The sequence below is a fragment of the Pelophylax lessonae genome, assembly GCF_965119305.1.
Source record: "Pelophylax lessonae genome assembly, chromosome: 2".
In the NCBI taxonomy this organism is placed as follows: domain Eukaryota; kingdom Metazoa; phylum Chordata; class Amphibia; order Anura; family Ranidae; genus Pelophylax; species Pelophylax lessonae.
Genome location: NC_138769.1, coordinates 608,922,014 through 608,940,483, shown reverse-complemented (window position 1 = coordinate 608,940,483; position 18,470 = coordinate 608,922,014). Strand labels below are relative to the sequence as shown.

The following is an 18,470-nucleotide window of genomic DNA, read 5'->3' as shown; positions in this document are numbered from 1 at the left end:
CAGGACAGCGTCACCAGGCACTGGACAGAGCAGGATAGGCAAAATACTAGAGCAGGGTCAGACAAGCTGGATCGGTCACAGATGGCATAAGCAACAGGTAGAGAATAGTCTATATACAGGCAGAGGTTGGCAACAGTAAATCAGGCAGATAAGCAGGTGTAACGAAGTTTAGGCAAACTGGGTTGGGACTGGAGATAAGTAAGCATGGTCAGAAAAGCCGGGTCAATGCAGGAAACAATACAGGCACTGGAACAGAACTCAGGTAAAGCTGCAGATCAGACAGCACTGCACTAGTGCAGCTGCTGCCCTTATATATGCCATTTTGGCGCCAGTGTATAAACGGCTAATGTGCGCGTATACGCATAGGTGTTGGCATCTGGCGAATCTTCATGCTCATTCCTGCACACGCATGCACATCCGCCTAATACTGGAATGTCCCTGACAATCTCAGCAAATTTGTGCACATTTACCGCAGTGTATTGGAGTGCGTCAGTGCAGTTTTACTGCAGTATATTGTAGTGTGTCAGTGGAGTGTGTCTGTGTAGTGAGTACTCAAGTTAAAGTGTACCAAACACCGCTTTCCATTAATAAAAGTGCATCCACATACACATTTCCCCATCTTTATTACATTTTATTAATAAGCCCCCCACCATGTCGGGGAGGCCAACAAGAAGAGGCAGATATTCCCATGGCACTGTGGGCCAGCAGTGTCAGTGCCCACAGGCAAAGGTGGATGTGGTCTGTCCTTAGGCAGGGCATCATTTCCTCTGTTTAGTGAGGTTGCTCGTGCTATCCAGCCACAGCATGCAGAGAAGGTGATTGACTGGCTTACTAAATCATCCCCATCCTCCATCACCCAAGCAGTGACTAATGTGCAGTCCACGGCAGCTGTCAGAGTGGCTTATTCTGCCTCCTTGTCCTCCACCAACACCCAAAGCCCAATTTTTCATTAACTGTTTGAAAAGGGCATATCATTTCAATTTTTGACAGCAAAGCCAATTCCTGCTTTCATCAAGAGTACCTCTATAAGGTTACTGTGTGAACACATCACCAACACCCAAAGTCCAATTTTTCCTCACCTGTTACTTTTATCCATAGTCTGCAAAAGAGACACCAGAATTTATCCAAAAAAATCTCTAATCTTGTTCCGAGTGCACTAAAGCTTCCAGGGAAAATGACATTTTTTTGGCTTTATAAATGTCATTTGTTCTTTAGCAGGTTCTATACACGGTACAGATGTGCCACTTTACAGACAGACTAAGGGGACCCCCCAGGCACTATATTTAAATTAATTTTTTATTTTTATTTTTTATTTCACATTTTTATGGTTTCACTTTAAGCATTAGTAAATCACTGCTCATTTAAAAATTATGTTTTTTTTTACTAACTTTGTGTTCATTGATACAGTATATGTCCCCAAGTGCAGTACCCGGACCCCTATACCCTTTGTTTTCCCAATTACTTGCATATAGGCCTTCAAAATGGGCACTTTTGATTTTTTCAGTTCGGGTCCCATAGACTTCAATGGGGTTCATTATTTGGTTTTTAACATTTGCATTGTTCGGAAGGTCATTTGGCCAAAGTCAGGAAATGAATAGTAGTAACAGAAAAAGAACAGAACTACAAACAGTAAAACATGTGGTGTTCCCTGACATTAGTTGCTGGTGAAAAAAGCGCCTCCTTGCATTTGTGGTCAATGTCAAATTAGCTTTTTTACACTGGTGGTCAGTATGGGTAGGTGATCAATTTCCTATTGCTCAAAGCTTTATGAGCCCCTAGCAATCTTAGCAAGAATTCTAGGGTGCCACAGAACCCTGGTAGAGAAAGGTTGTTCTAGAGCTGATTGTTAGCCCCTATTCTGGTCCTGCTGGTAGCTTAATTTTCATCTACCAGGGCATGCAATAAAGAGCATGTGCGTGTGAGTGGGGCATTAAACAGTAAACTTTACTGGACAGGAACTTCTGGCTATGGTAAAATATGCTTAGCAGACATGCATAATATGTGTTTTCTGTATAATTGAGGGTAATATAAAGCGGGAATGGTCTGAGCTTGTCAATTCATCCATTTATATACTCCCAGTGGTCAAAAATTGATTTGTAAATCATCAACAACTGTACATGTTCTATGGGAAGTGTAATTTAAGCTAGTGTCAGTATTTATAACTATAGCAGATGCAAGAACATGCATTAATGTTTATTGAAGCATTTTACAGCATACAATGTCACAAATATATACAGTAAACATTATATTTATACTACACTAATAAGCAAGCCAGCACCCCTAATTCATATAAAGAATAGACATAATATGAAAGGGAGATTTCTACATTTCTATGTAGGCTTTTATGCCAGGCATCAACTGAGCAGCCTCATCATATCTCTGTATATAGGTCTTCACTTTAGCAGTGATGTCCATGGCTGGAGTGATGATTGCTTATGGGGACATGGCTTCTGGAGCTGAATCCTCCCTTATGATGATGGTGATGCTGGTGCTGGTGGTGGCCACTAGCTTCATGGGACTTTCCTGAGGAATGATGTTTTCCTCCAGTGCTGGAGTGCAGGACAGCTGAAACAAATGGATAGGTATGTCAATATAGTAACCTTTGCTATTCTAGGCCAACCATAAATACATGTTAAGGCAATTTCATTTAGAAGACAATGCACTATTATGAAGCAAGCAAGTCTACTCAAATTTTCTTCAAGGGCAAGTATATTTTCATTAATTATTCATTAATCCACCCTCCCTAGTCATCTTATCTCTATATTTTAGACTATAAAGATAGGTGAAGTTAGTTTCAGATGGTCTGTGGTTGGCTGAAATTAGAAACTGCATATCATGATCTTTGCACAGTATTATTAACCAAAATAATATTAACACATAATAGTTTAGAGTATAGCATCTGTTGTAAAAATAATTAATATAAATTAATATTTATTCATTGGTATTTAAACTATATTCTAAATATTTCCACACTAAATGTGGGAGGTGTGGAATTAATACTGTATGTAAATTTGCACGTAGGTTTTAAATATATATGGAACAAAATGTTTTACTTACAAATGTTTACATGCCCCTCTGCACCTATCCTGAGAAAGAGAAAAATTAACAGAATTTTAGCATGAATTTAATTTTGTGAGATTTTTTTTTTCTTACACTTATGAATATTAACTAGTAAATAAGATATGAACAGACTATCAGGCAGAAACTAGAGAACTAAAATGTATTTCTTACATACAAAGAAAATGCAGACTTCACGGTTCTGACCCTTACATACAATACCTGTCCATTTGAATATTGCTGCCCAATTGTGACAGATGGGCAAAAATATTTATGAAGGGATTTACAACTTTTGCAGACCCCCAGTCTATTAATACTCTTGAGGTCCATAGTCAAAAGTACACTCTGGCAATACCACACAGCACAGCCGTCCTGGTGACCTGACTTTTCTCTGATGCAGCTAAATAACACAGCTAGGTCACCTCCATACCCCAAGCCTGGTAAAGGACAGTAAAAGAGCAGCAGCAGACTGATGAGGTAATCTCTTTGTTTTATATTCCAGTATGCATGTTCCTTGCCTGACATCTGAAATAATTACCTGTGCTCTTCTCCTTCCAGCATTTTCCTATAAGTAGCAATTTCAATATCCAGAGCCAGTTTAACATTCATCAGTTCCTGGTAGTCTCTTAGTTGGCGAGCCATGTCCTGCTTGGCCTTCTGTAGGGCAGCCTCCAATTCAGACAATTTATGCTTGGCATCCCTGACAGCAGCTTCACCACTTTCCTCAGCTTCCCTGATAGCAGCTTCAAGTGCAGCACGCTAGAAATGATTAAATAACATGCATTCTTTGTTTTAATCTGGTCAATTAAGTATCTGCTGCTTATTTTTATTTGAGTTCAATAAGCTCGACAAAATATACATGAGCAAAAAAGTTCTTAATGAAACAAGTGCTGAAAATGTTCTGTTTCCATTATATCAATAAAAAAACCAATAAATTACATATTACAAAGGAATTATACTTTAAGCAATGTGATGTAATATAAAATATTAAAATGGGAAGCAAAAAACATTTCTGGTGAGTCTAAATCTGGAAAAAAGATAACAATAAACATTCAGCTAAATAATCCCTATGAAGCTGTTAAAAACCCTAAATCAGAGGTGCTAATAATATTGTAAAGTTGGTCAAAAAATTATAAAATAAACACTGGATTCATACCTGGGATTTGGCACATTCAATTTCACCTTTAAGCTTCTGAATTGTTCGATTGAGATCCGCAATCTCATTTTGGCTGTTCTGCAGATCATTTCCATTTCTTCCAGCTGCCAACCGCAGGTCTTCAAACTGTACATAATAAAAAAATAAAAATAAATAAAAGAAAATTCTAAATATTTGTGGACACCAAATGATTTAATTCTTTGTTATTCCATGCACCACTTTATTTGATGTCTCATGTCTCATAGAAAAATTGCATTTTTTATTATATTAAGATTTAAAACTACTAATTTAAATTGAATTATATCATAAGTAGAAGAAATCGCCAGGAAAAAAAATGACCACAGATGTTAAATAATATCTACCCCCCCCCCCCCCAAAAAAAAAAATATAGAAAGAAATAATATATTTCAGATTACCAGTACTTTGATGTGATGGCTGCATTAATTTTCCTTTTTAATGCTAAAAATATTTTCAGGAAATAAAGAAAATATGTGTTGATCTAGTCAGAAATGCAGTGTCTTGGTTAGTTCCAGTGAGTTGAACTGAACGCGTAAACAATGTTTTCTTCTGTCTGTAAACTACTAATCCCAACCACTAACGTAATAGAGATAAAGAGGAAGACATATTTGAAGTCATAGTGAAAACTATGACTCCCTCCATAGATACAGTAGAATGAGGGAAAAGAAGTGTGTTTTTTGCAGTATTACCAAGTGAAAAAAAGGGAAAAGGCCAAAAATGAAAACTATTGTAGGCACCACATCTAAGGAGCGGTAAATTGTAGTATATTATACTTTTTGGGAGGGAAGAGATGCGCTTTAATGCATTTTAATTTTGGGCTGAACTATGCATAGCATATTATGTAGTTTTCAAGGAAAAGGGTTGGCTGTAATCACAATCTGAAATTATGATCTATTACACAGATGACCTCAAGCTAGCCAGGTGGCAGCACACTAATTGTGTTTTTACACCGGGTCACTGTACTGACAGCATTAGTCTCATTAAATCAATATATTATTTTAAAATAAACCTTGACAAAATGTTGGCTGTGGTGGACATATACCAATTCCTCCCAATCACTTATTCAAACTCTTCATGTTTAGCTGCTTATATTTATTCTGAATTCCAATGCATGAGGATACCTGTGGCCTTGTAGCTCTAATGATAACACACTCACCCTGGATTGGTACATGGCTTCTGCCTCTGCTCTGCTTCTGTTAGCAATCTCTTCATATTGAGCTCTGACATCAGCGATGATACCATTGATGTCTAGGTCTCGGCTGTTGTCCATTGACACAAGAACTGAAGTGTCTGAAATCTGAGCTTGGAGTTGATTGATTTCCTGCAAATTTAGAAAATATGTACATCAACTACAGTACAGCATTATAAAATGAATTAGGGAATGTGTCTATGGCCCAAAACGGCATTATTTACCGCATCATACAGGGTCCTAAGGAAGCTGATCTCATCGTTCAGGGAGTCGGCCTTGGCCTGAAGTTCAGCTTTGTTCATGAAAGCAGCATCAACATCCTAAAGTTAGAAATACAGGTATTAGTGTTGCTTTAACAGATAATACAAAAATCTGTGATTAATTTTTAAATGTTTACCCTCTTTAGAGAAACAAATTCATTCTCGGCTCCTGTTCTTCTGCTGACTTCATCTTCATATCTGTAAAAATACACATTTTTATTTTCTCATATGTCCTTTACATGGTAAACACTCTGTAAATTATGAACTGTTATTTTATCTATTTTTTGTTATATTTGTATTGCTAACCCTTATGCCTTGAACCCATGTTTAGTTTTATGAACATTCTAAACCACTTGAGTCCCCAGTGCCAATTTAAAATGGTGTGAATAGAGTGACTATTCGTCCCAGTGCAGTTTATTCCATAGGAGCGCACTGCAGAAGCAATTGTAAACACTATGCTTCTGTTTAGTACAGTGTTTACATCGGACATGCAATGTTGTCACAAGTCAAGTCACTGCACTTACATTGAGTATGTAAGCCCAGGCAGAGCTGTTGCAGACAGCAATAGATCACTATTACAAATGATCTGCTGCTGCACATCTGCATAAGGGTGTGGATCTGGTCTTTACTTAATAGATCCAGAAGAAAAAAAGGGTAAATAAAAATTGAACAAAAAAATAATTTTCCCTTTCAAAATCCTCACAACAATGGAGTTGGATGTCAATAATGTTGGATGTTTGGGAAGATGTGCATTCATTGCTAATACAAGGGAATAAGGGAATACAATGTCATCTGAATTTTTCATGGTGGCAAATATGAAAATGTCACCATTGTAATCATTTGTGCCCATGTCAACCAGATTAGTCTTATTGTAATATTGTTCAAATGATTTCTGCAAACAGTCCCCCCCCCCCCCCCTGCATGCATTAAAATAATATGTTTCCTTTTAGTTTTACCCTATTGCTACATTACCTAAAAGTTGCACTGTGATATGATTTTTATGAGCAGACTAAGACTAATATATTTTGTGGTGAATAACTGAGGGTTCTCAAATTCTGTAAAGGTTGTGTTGGGAAAAATTATAGGAAAATGCACTTTTTTATGTACTATTTATTTCCAATAAATTTCAAAGGAAACAAATATATATATTTTTGTTTTTGTTTTTTTTTTTGCTACCAAACCAAATCTACTTGTTCCCAAAGAGCTAAATGCAGTATCAGAGCAAATGTATACCCTTCTATTCTTTTGCAGCTGAAGATGGTACAATCTTTGCCTTTATTTAGATCTGCAGTTGCCATGGTGCTACACAGCTATAACACCAACCCTTTTAATGAAAGCTCTGTTTAGAGCTGACATAAGCACACTGGCAACTATGACAGTTACCAACAGAGGCATGCCTTAAAAGAGAAGTACAGCCAAAGCTGGTTTGGCTTTACTTCTCCTATGGATGACAGGAGTGCAGTTTGTTCTGCACACCTGTGACCTGTTTTCAGTAGATGTCACAGAGCCAGTCCAGGCTCGGGCAAGATTGCGTCCATATGGTTGGGATCCGACCACATGCATGGTCCGGCAACCAGCTCCACCTCTCGGCGAGCCGCTAAGAGCCTGAGCTGGCTGCTCCTGACAGTCATCAGCTCTCTCCTTAGGGAGCTTTGAGAACCGAGTGATCAGCCGTGTTAGATTGCTCGGTTCTCAATGTTAGAGCCAGCGGCCGGCAGATGCAGCGTTGAACTGATGCTGTATCCACCTAGGTAGGTATTATTGGGGGGAAACAAATCCCATACTTCTCTTTTAAATGTAGCATACACTGATTTTTGATTAAGGATTCAAAAACATAAAGAACATTTCTAATTCAAGCTTTCATTTTAAGAAACATTGTGTAATTAGTTCTGCTTTCAAAACTAGATGCTAGGATTTACTGTAAGAACTAATAGTAGAATTTCCATATTGCCAGTCTGAGCCTGGCCCCAAAACATGGAGTGGGTAAAGCTTTACTGCTAGATGCAGGGTACCCCATACATTAATGCATTAGTGTGGAATAGTATTGGTACCTTCTCCTTATTTCTTCCACAGTGCCCTCCATGCTGTTCCTCTCTGCATCCAGACGAGCTCTCTCACATTCTAGATTCTCCAGCTGTCTCCGAAGGTTGCCAATAAAAGCCTCAAACAGAGGTTCAATCTGACACCTGGCTGTCTTCTGCTCCTGTAGAAAAGACCATTTGGTCTCCAGCATCTTGTTCTGCTGTTCCAAAAATCTTACCTGTGTTTGGAGTATAAAATAATTGCTTATGGGTATAGAAATAGGGTAATACAGTAATATACATGGTTTCACATGAACCTAAGCCAGATTGGATTGGCAAAATAATTTCATTATAATATTTTCCATATTCTTAGACTGGGACAGTAAAGGAGATAAAATCTTCACTCAAAAATTTGTGTGAATATTTACTTCAATTATTCAATAATATGAAAAGCAAATTCCTGTTAATTATGAATGTACAACTATGCGCAGGTGCTTTTCACATGTTTGGATAATTGAAGTTAACATTTAAACAACTTTTGAATTATGGTTCTCTAACCCTTTAGTAAACCAGCCCTATTGTATTCATAGTTACTATAGTAAGGGCAACATATTTTCATAGACCTTCTGTTTATGACATGAGGACAGTCATACTTGATAGCATCAAACTGCACTGGATGTTCATGCAAAATAAATTGTACATTTAGGGACACAACATTAGTAATTAGTAAGCAACTTTAGTTAAACACAACATAACACATGTGCTTTGATGTTGTGTTCTTTTTTATCCTATAAATATTGTCAGCCACCTAATCATATGTATATATACCTTTTCATTTCATTATAAATTAATTTGACAATACTCACCTTGTCAATGAAGGAGGCAAATTTATTATTCAGGCCTTTAATTTGGTTCTTTTCTTCTGTTCTAACTCTTTGGATATTTGGGTCAATCTCCAAATTGAGAGGAGCCAGAAGACCCTGGTTTACAGTAACTGCTGTGATCCCTCCAGAACCAGACATTCCTTTAAATCCATGACCATGTCCAATAATACCAAATCCAGATCCATGTCCATGTCCACTTTTTCCTAAATGGAAACTTCCCACTGAAATCTTAGGTCCCTTTGACCCAACAGAATGGTCACTCTTGCTGCTGAAACAATGGGTCTGGTGAACATTTTTAGATGAGTGTGATAAGAAGCTGTGTGAGCTGGAAAGTTTGGGTTTGGGTAATGAAACAGAACCAGAACTGAAGTGCTTGTGTCCAGATGAGGCCAGGATGGAGCGGTGAGACATGATGGATCTCCTCTTAGAGTTGATACACAGAGAAACGAAGGCGTTGTCTACTCTCCAGAGCAATGTTAAATGCACTGACATTTGCTAGGCTCTTTTTATACTAAACTGGGTGTAGTTAGTAATATCGACATTGTTGTGAATTCAACTTGATGATAATAGTTCATCCGTTTGTCACAGAAAATAAAACAGTAACCCACCTATATTTTCAAAGCTGTGACACTTTTACTAGTGGCTAATAATATAATAAAACAATGTTTAATTAGTATAAGCAATATGAGCTCATGTTATTACAAGAAACAATTACAATGTCTTGTATATGTCCCAGTAATTTCTTACAAGTTGGTTATGCTTGAAATGGCTCAATAATAGGGAAAAAAAATCAAGATATTGAATTTCAGGGATCTCAACTATATTCATGTTAATGTTATTTTTGCTATTTGTACCTGCAAAAGTCTTCCACACTTAAGCAGGCCATACACGTTTCAAATTTCGTACGATTTATTAAGCGGCACTCGTGTACATCATCGAGTGTACCATCAATGTGATCCGAAAATCGTACGACCAAACACTAGTTTCTTCTGCCAGTATAGGAAGTGATGCGATGTTGTCTTGACCTTTTAACCACACCTCCACTTGCACTGCCCCTACAGTTAAAACTCGTGCCGTGTCATTAGCGAACAGAACAATCATTCGTCACAGCACACGACTATTCTGAGAAAGAAAATGCCATTCAAGAGGTATAATAGGAATCAGAAAATGGCAGCAATGGTTATTGCATTGATTGCTTTGGAGGAGGAGAAGAAAAAGAAGAGAAATAGAAGGAAGAGCAGAGTGTGGGCCAAAGACTGGCTCATGCAACAAGAGCAATTTTCTCATGTCAACCTGCTGACAAACCTCAGGGAAAATAATCCTGAGGATTAATTATTTACGGATGACCCAGCAGTCCTTTGAGATGCTATTATCTCTTGTGCAGCCACATATCACCAAAAAGGACACCTGCATGAGAAAATCTATTAGTGCAGAGGAGAGGCTCATGGCAACCCTGCATTTTTTGGCAACAGGCAGGTCTTATGAAGACCTGAAGTTCACCACTGGAATCTCTGCCCAATCATTGGGAAGAATCATACCTGAGACGTGTGAGGCCATAGTGAAGATGCTCCAGCCACAGTATTTAAAGGTAATTATAAAAAGTACAACTGTAACTTTTAAGAATATTAATGCAAACATAAGTATAATTTTGAGAGAGCATCAATTTTTATAAATAATATTTAACTTCCTGTACACGGTTGTCTGAAAAAGATGCTAGTTTCTAAAGCAATACATACCCATTTCAAAAACACCATTATGAAAAGATAACATTATTAAACAATAACCATTAAAAAAGGAACAAATACACGAAACAAAAGCAATAATATTGAGCAACATATATACAATTATTTTACAGATTGGTGTATTGGGAGCCATGAAACCAAGAACCTTGATGTGGTTCAGAACGCACTGACCAGCTTGGGTTTCCCTGTGATTAAGACATATTAGTTGGGTGCCAATATTGGCCAGATGTTACAGGTGTAGCAGATGTTACAGGTGTAGCAGATTTTACAGGTGTAGCAGATGGTACAGGTGTAGATGTACATCCCCGATACCCTATTAGATCAGTGTTATGTGTAAGATTTCCCTTTAGTCCAATGACAATCATTTTTTGCATTAATGCTTAAAAAATGTCTCGTTGATCCATGGACATCCTACGTAACTTGTGTGCAACAAGATGACCCACAGCATCACATTCATCATCTTTCTGCTTCATGATAGATGATGCATCCTTCAGCAAACTGGCAGTATCGTAGTTGAGATTTCTCTTCTTTCCTCTTTGAGTTCTCTGTGTTGATGTTCCTGGCTGCTCTGATACTGGGCTTGGTGTATCCTATATGAAATTAAAATAATTAATATGAAAATATTAACAATGATTATCATTGTTACATTTTTTTATGTTTTTCTTTCTTGCCAAAAGTTTCCTTCAAATTCTCAAGAATGGAAAGAACTTGCAAAAGAATTCCAGGATATGTGGAATTTCCCTAATTGTGGTGGCACAATTGATGGGAAACATGTGAGAATTACACCACCAGCACATTCAGGATCCTATTTTTACAACTATAAAGGGTTCTTCAGCATAATTCTAATGGCAATTGTGAATGTCAAATTTGAATTTATTTACCTGGATATTGGAAAAAATGAAAGAAACTCCGATGGAGGTGTGATTGAGCGCAGACCATTTGTGCATAGATTAAAAGAAGGAATGTTGCATCTTCCATCTTCCAGTGAGACAGTTGAGGGCCTAAATTTTGTGTTCATTGGGGACGATGCATTTGCCTTACATGAACACCTGTTGAAACCATATCCCTTGCGCAATTTAACTGCTCTCCAGAAAATATATAATTATAGATTGTCTAGGGCGAGCAGGGTGGTAGAGAATGCATTTGGGATCATGGCCAGCAGATTCAGAATTTTCCACACCGCCATTAATGTAACAGTGGAAAAAGTTGACATAATTGTGGACTGCTGCTGTATGCTACACAATTATTTAAGACGCACAACTGTGTCATATATGCCATCAACTGCAGTTGATATGGAAGACATTACCAGTGGGACAATTGTGCCAGGTGATTGGCGAAATGACAGCAACGACATGGTAAATTTAGCTCCTGCAAGGCCTAGGCTACCAACTGGAAATGCACGGCAAAATCGCATTAATTACACTGATTATTTTTTTGGGTAGTGGTGCAGTTGCATGGCAGGATAGCATATAATCATATGTACTTTGTTTTTTTGGAAATTACTTGCTCTAAATAAAAACAGCTAAATAAATCATATACAATATATGAGTGTTCTTTATTCTAGCTTTTGTCACATTCTACTATGACTGTCCCATGAGGCAGAATGACCCCTGACCCTATAGTTGTTTCATTGGGCACTCTAACCCCCCCCCCCCAACAAAAAAATATGTGAAATAAACGTACATTTTCATATACCTGTGTCTGAGTCAGTGTCTGAGTCAGTGTCTGAGTCTGTGTCTGAGTCTGTGTCTGTGACATGTCCTCTGCTTCTGGTTCAGATATTAAACTGGAGTCTGATGCAGCACTTGCTGGCAGAGTGCAATGGGACTCTCTTGGATCATCTGTGTCAGCGAGAAACATCAGGTCTTTGAAGTACCACAAACATGGCACATAGACATCATCAGCCCCTGCTCCAGATTTTTTGGACGCTTGGATTTTTTAATATCCTTTTTAAAAACGGTGCGCAAGTTAGCAATCTTGTGCTTAACATATAGTTAATTTGGATCTTTGCAAACCTCTTTACATAGCTCCTTTAGTTCTTTGATGGCCATATCTATATCTTTGATGGCCACGCTTATATCTATTTGAATAATCCTTTGACTTCACATCCCATAAGCAGGATAATTCTCTGTATTTATCAATAAATTGGGGAAGGAACTCAGTAGATGTAAATGTGACAGGCATTCTCCTTTTAAAATAAAACATAAGAAAATATATATTTTTATATAAGTTACATTACAAATCATTGTTATACATGTGTAAAATAGAACACATAATGAATATGAACATTAATAATAATAAAATAAGAACAATAAATAATACTGAAGACACTAGAACTACCAAGATATGAACTTTTCATGCAGTCTGTTCATGTAATGGGTGAGCCATGTGCCATGAATTGTGACTCATAAAAGTTTGCACAGGAGTGAGGTCTAATTTTTAACCTTTTATAACAGCTCCTATACTGCAAAAGGACCTTCTATCAGTCACAAACTACCATGTATTAACATAAATGTGTGTTCAGCGTTCTCTGCACGAATATACTTTCCTACGTTCCGAAAATTTGCTGCAATGCGCATGTGCGTTATATATCATGTACAGGCCCTGCCTCTTCTTTCTTTCGGGGCCTTGTTGGAGAACTCATGGCAGAGGAACAAGACATGGCAGCTTCACATAGCGAAAGGTCTGTCACAGATGACGAACACCAAATCGTGGAGGTGGAAGAATGTCACCAGACAACCATAGTGACAAGCCCCTGGAAGAAGAAAGCCACCAACATGACTTTGGAGGAGATGGTGGACATGGTGAACATTCTTCAAAAGAAGGATTATGATTGTCGCAAGCAAGTCTACCCTAAAAAAAATATCAGAAAAGATGAAATTTTGGAGAAAGTTATTTGTGTCCTACGTAAAATCCATGGTGTTGAACGCACTAAAGATCAAGTGAGAAAACGCTGGTCTGACTTAAAATCCAGAGAATCCCATCAGCTCAGGAAAATAAATAAAATTATTCAAAAAAGTAAGTATTAACTTTTTAAAAAGAATGTATGATGTTCTTGTGTTTTTCTGTGTGAGTGTGTGTTCTGTATATGCCATGTGCCATGTGCATGCAGATACTGCATACTACACACAGCTTGCATCATTACAATTTTCAATGCATATGTATAGTGTATTTTCATCTTCTAGACATAAAAAATATGCATATTGTGATTGCATTTTAAAATATGTATAGTTTTTGAATTTTAAGACATGTATTTGTGAATTTCAAAGGACATTACAGAAAGGCACATGCAGAGGCGGGAAATGAACAGCAGACAAGTGCAGAGTCTGAGATGACGACTGACACAACAGTGCTATGTCTGACACCAGTTGAAGGCAGTGATTGGAGCAGCAATGTCACCAGTTCAGGTACATAACCAGATGTCCCATAAACGTATGCTCATTAGAACATGTTTCTACTGTAATTTTTATGATATATCCTGTTTTCTTATAGGCTTTACAATGTCTACTGCTGCCAGTTCATCCTTTACAACTGCATCTGCAAACCGCATGATTGCTGATTTAATCCAACTAAATTCAGATATAGAGAAAGTATGCACTAAAATGAAAGTGTTTCAAGGCAGGATTTCTGATGTTATAGACCAATTAGCAAAGGTTTAAATAGTATTGAAATAAACATTTTTTTTGTTATACCATGTTTCGTTATGGCACTTTAAAAATCATAACTGGTTGTTATAAAGTAGGGGCCCATTCACACTGTCCGCATGCACCCACGTACTCCGTTCTGCTGAAGGGGGGATCGATCCGCCAATCCCTTATGAGCAGGTGTCTGACAGCTCTTTCTCTGCTCTGTGTGCGGAGACAGAGCTGTCAGAACCCCACTGTTCTCTATTGGGGAATCTGATGATAATGGACCACCTGTCCATTTTCATCATATCCATCCGATCCGCCTGACAGATGGAAATTATTATTTCCATCCGTCAGGCTTTGATCGGGTCGGATAGCAGCGGATGTCAGTGGACATGTTTCCACTGACATTCGCTGCCCTATGGGGATGCATGGAACATTCCAATGAGGTCTGCCTGACAACCTGACAGGCGAATCTCATTGGATTGTGTGAAAGGGCCCTTGCTCTGACTTGCACTTTAATAAAAAGACAATTGCACTATGTGACTGTGTTTATGTACTTTTGTACTGTAAAATTTGGGCTGTATGTACATATTTAATTACTATATTGATGTACATCTGTACAAGCTGTTGAGATCCTAAATATGGAAATGTTTCTGTGCTGGACATGTGCACCTACAGTTTTTGGTTATTGTTCATCAATAAATTGATGGTTATTTAAAAATTGGTGTCAAGTGTCTTTATTTCATGCATTATGTGATATCAACTGTATATACAGCTATTGATCTTTATGGTAGTATAGACAAGGACATTCTCCTAAAAATAATGTACTGTTAAAATGACAATATGGAGCACCATATGTTATTAATGACCAACAATATTGGAACATATACATCCTGCATAAAGCAAACTTGCTATACCATTTAATCTGCAGCTGTACCACAATGCAGTGGGTCCATTTGTTGCTAAAAAGGTGTTAAAAGTCAATTTGCAATACACATACTTTTGTGTTTACACTTTTCATGCACACATATTGTCCTCTTAGCAGAGTTTGCTTTAACCTATAATATTTGATGTATTACGTTTTTTCTGACGAACAGTCGGTGTTGTTATTCTTTTTATTTTCCTTCCGGGTCGTTCTTTTCGGAATCATGCGCAGTTGTGTGTTGTTCTGTGGAATCGCACGACTCAACCACTAATGATTAGGGTTGAGCGGACACCTAGATGTCCGTGTTCGACGGGTTCGGCCGAACTTTAAAAAAAAGTCCGGGTCCGTGTCCCGGACTTTTACCGAACTTTTCCCGGACACCGAACCCCATTAAAGTCAATGGGGACCCGAACTTTAAGGCACTAAAATGGCTCTAAAACACCAAAGGAAAGGGCTAGAGTGCTGCAAATGGCAGCAAAACGTAATTAAGAGCATGGCAAGTGCTCTGCAAACAAATGTGGATAGGGAAATAACTTAAAACAACAAAAAAAACAGAAAAATAAAACAATGTTCTTCTTCATCTCTGAAGGACGAGGCCCATATGGAGTAGGAGGGAGGTTGAGGTGGTGGTGGATGTGGCGGTGTCATAGGCGTGCGCACAGGGTGTGCCGGGTGTGCCTGGGCACACCCTAATCACCTAGGGCACATTAGCATTATCGTTCTGTTTGCCAGTGAGGAGATGGGAAAGATCTCCCTTGGACCTGCTCTGCTCTATTTCTCTTTGCCAGCAGGGAGAGTAATGTATCGGGGCCATGTACCTGTAGGCAAACACATGCATGTGTATTTCAACTTTGGTGTGCACACCTTAATGCAATAGGCTGCGCACACCTATGGGCGGTGTAGGTGGAAGCGGCGGTGGAGGAGGAGGAGGACGAGGTAGCCAACACTGCTTCTTTTCACAAATTTTAAATGAGGGTACACCTCAAAAGAGTGAGAAAGAGCAAAAATGGAACAAAGGGTGGGTAAGGTCGGTATCCATTGCTATTCTGCATAAGGTACGGAAAAGTCCCGTGGGATCCATGCCTGGTTCATTTTAATGAACGTGAGCTTGTCCACATTGTCTCTGGACAGGCGGCTGCGCTTGTCTGTTATAACGCCCCCAGCCGTGCTAAATACCCGTTCAGATAATACACTGGCTGCAGGGCACGCCAGCACCTCCAAGGCGTAAAGGGCAAGCTCAGGCCATGTGCCCAATTTGGAGACCCAGAAGTTGAAGGGGGCAGACCCGTCATTCACTACATGTAGGCGTGTGCACACATACTGCTCCACCATGTTGGTAAAATGCTGCCTCCTGCTAAGACGTTCCATCTGAGCTGCTGGTGCTGCTGTTTGTTGTGGCGTGCTGACAAAGCTTTTCCACATTTCGGCCATGCTAACCCTGCCTTCTGAGGTGCTGGCGGTGCCCTGGTTGCGTTGGCGACCTCCTCCTCCTCCTCCTCTGCCTTGTGCTTCCACTGCGGCCCCGCTGTCAGATGGGAATGCCAGCAGCATGGCGTCTACCAGCGTGCGCTTGTACTCGCGCATCTTGCGATCGCGCTCCAGTGAGTGAATTAAGGACGGTACGTTGTCCTTGTAACGGGGATCCAGCAGCGTGGCCACCCAGTAATCAGCACAAGTTAGAATGTGGGCAACTCGGCGGTCGTTGTGGAGACACTGCAGCATGTAATCGCTCATGTGTGCCAGGCTGCCCAGAGGCAACGAAAGGCTGTCCTCTGTGGGAGGTGTATCGTCCGTGTCCTCTGTATCCCCCCAGCCACGCACCAGTGATGGCCATGAGCTGGCCTGGGTGCCACCCTGCTGTGAACATGGTTCCATCTCCTCCTCCAGCTCCTCCTCCTCCTCATCCTCCTCATCCTCCAGAACTGTGCCCCTGCTGGACAATTGTGTCCCTGGCGTTTGTGTGTGCAGGAACCCACCCTCGGAGCCCCTTGCGAATGACTGCCCTGAAAGCCTTGGAAATGTTACCTCTTCATCCTCCTCCTCCTCCTCATCCTGTGCCACATCCTCTTCCATCATCGCCCGAATTGTTTTTTCAAGGAGGCATAGAAGTGGGATAGTTAAGCTGAGAATGGCGTCATTGCCACTGGCCATGTTGGTGGAGTACTCAAAACAGCGCAACAAGGCACACAGGTCTCGCATGGAGGCCCAGTTATTGGTGGTGAAGTGGTGCTGTTCCGCAGAGCGACTCACGCGTGCGTGCTCCAGCTGAAACTCCACTATGGCCTGCTGCTGCTCGCACAGTCTTTCCAGCATGTGCAAGGTGGAGTTCCACCTTGTGGGCACGTCACATATGAGGCGGTGAGCGGGAAGGCCGAAGTTACGCTGCAGCGCTGCCAGGCGAGCAGCAGCAGGGTGAGAACGCCGAAAGTGCGCACAAACGGCCCGCACTTTCTGCAGCAGCTCTGACATATCGGGGTAGTTTTTAAGGAACCTCTGCACCACCAAATTCAGCACATGCGCCAGGCAAGGGATGTGCGTCAAACCGGCTAGGCCCAGAGCTGCTATGAGATTTCGCCCGTTATCGCACACCACCAGGCCGGGCTTGAGGCTCGCTGGCAGCAACCACTCATTTGTCTGCTGTTCCATGCTCCTCCACAACTCCTGCGCGGTGTGTGGTTTGTCCCCCAAACAGGCAAGTTGTAAAACTGCCTTCGTTTACCCCTGGCCGTGCTGAAGTTGGTGGTGAAGGTGTTACGCTGTCCGGATGAGGAGGCGGTAGAGGATGAGGAAGCGGAGTAGGAGGAGTTAGGAACAGGAGGCAAACTGAAGCGCCCTGCAATCCTCGGTGGTGGAAGGACATGCGCCAAATTGCTATCCGCCTCAGGCCCATCCGCCACTGCATTTACCCAGTGTGCCGTTAGGGAGATATAACGCCCCTGACCGTGCTTACTGGTCCACGTATCCGTAGTTAGGTGGACCTTGGCACAGATGGCGTTGCGCAGTGCACACCTGATTTTTTCCCCCACTTGGTTGTGCAGGGAAGGGATGGCTTGCCTGGAAAAGTAGTGGCGGCTGGGCACGACGTACTGTGGGACAGCCACCGACATAAGGTTTTTAAAACTGTGCGTCTCCACCAGACAGAATGACAGCATTTCAAAGGCCAATAATTTTGAAATGCTGGCATTCAGGGCCAGGGATCGCGGGTGGGTAGGGGGGTACTTCCTCTTCCTCTCAAGTGTTTGGGAGATGGAAAGCTGAACGCTTCCACGGGACATTGTGGAGATGGTTGTTGGTGACCCAGGTGGTGGTGTTGCTGACAGATCGTCTGTTTGCGGGGTGGCAGGTGCCGGTATCACTACAGATGTGGCTGGAGCGGCCGAGACTGCAGCAGAAGAGGAAGCAGGATGAGCCAGAGACGTTTCTTGGTTTTGAAGGTGTGTACTCCACTGCAGCTCGTGCTTTGCACTTAGATGCCTGATCATGCAGGTTGTGCTCAGGTTGAGAAGGTTTATGCCTCGCTTCAAGCTCTGATTGCACAGGGTGCAAACCACTCGTGTCCTGTCATCAGCACATTTTCTAAAGAACTTCC

At 40.6% G+C, this 18,470-nt stretch overlaps 2 protein-coding genes across 2 annotated transcripts; one reads left to right on the top strand and one right to left on the bottom strand.

Annotated features, from left to right (window-relative positions):
• Window positions 1-2,398: 2,398 nt before the first annotated feature.
• LOC309545300 (keratin, type II cytoskeletal cochleal-like) lies at window positions 2,399-8,996 on the bottom strand (the record flags this gene model as incomplete). The annotated part of the gene is made up of 9 exons (XM_082244442.1): window positions 2,399-2,565; window positions 3,058-3,086; window positions 3,596-3,816; window positions 4,214-4,339; window positions 5,388-5,552; window positions 5,645-5,740; window positions 5,818-5,878; window positions 7,732-7,940; window positions 8,568-8,996. The coding sequence occupies 9 exons, from the start codon at window positions 8,994-8,996 to the stop codon at window positions 2,399-2,401; spliced, it is 1,503 nt and encodes a 500-aa protein (XP_082100568.1).
• A 931-nt stretch (window positions 8,997-9,927) lies between these two features.
• On the top strand, window positions 9,928-12,198 carry LOC309548210 (uncharacterized protein; the record flags this gene model as incomplete). The annotated part of the gene is made up of 3 exons (XM_082248164.1): window positions 9,928-10,173; window positions 11,005-11,682; window positions 12,106-12,198. 3 exons carry the CDS (start codon window positions 9,928-9,930, stop codon window positions 12,196-12,198), a joined length of 1,017 nt encoding a protein of 338 aa, XP_082104290.1.
• Window positions 12,199-18,470: the final 6,272 nt, after the last annotated feature.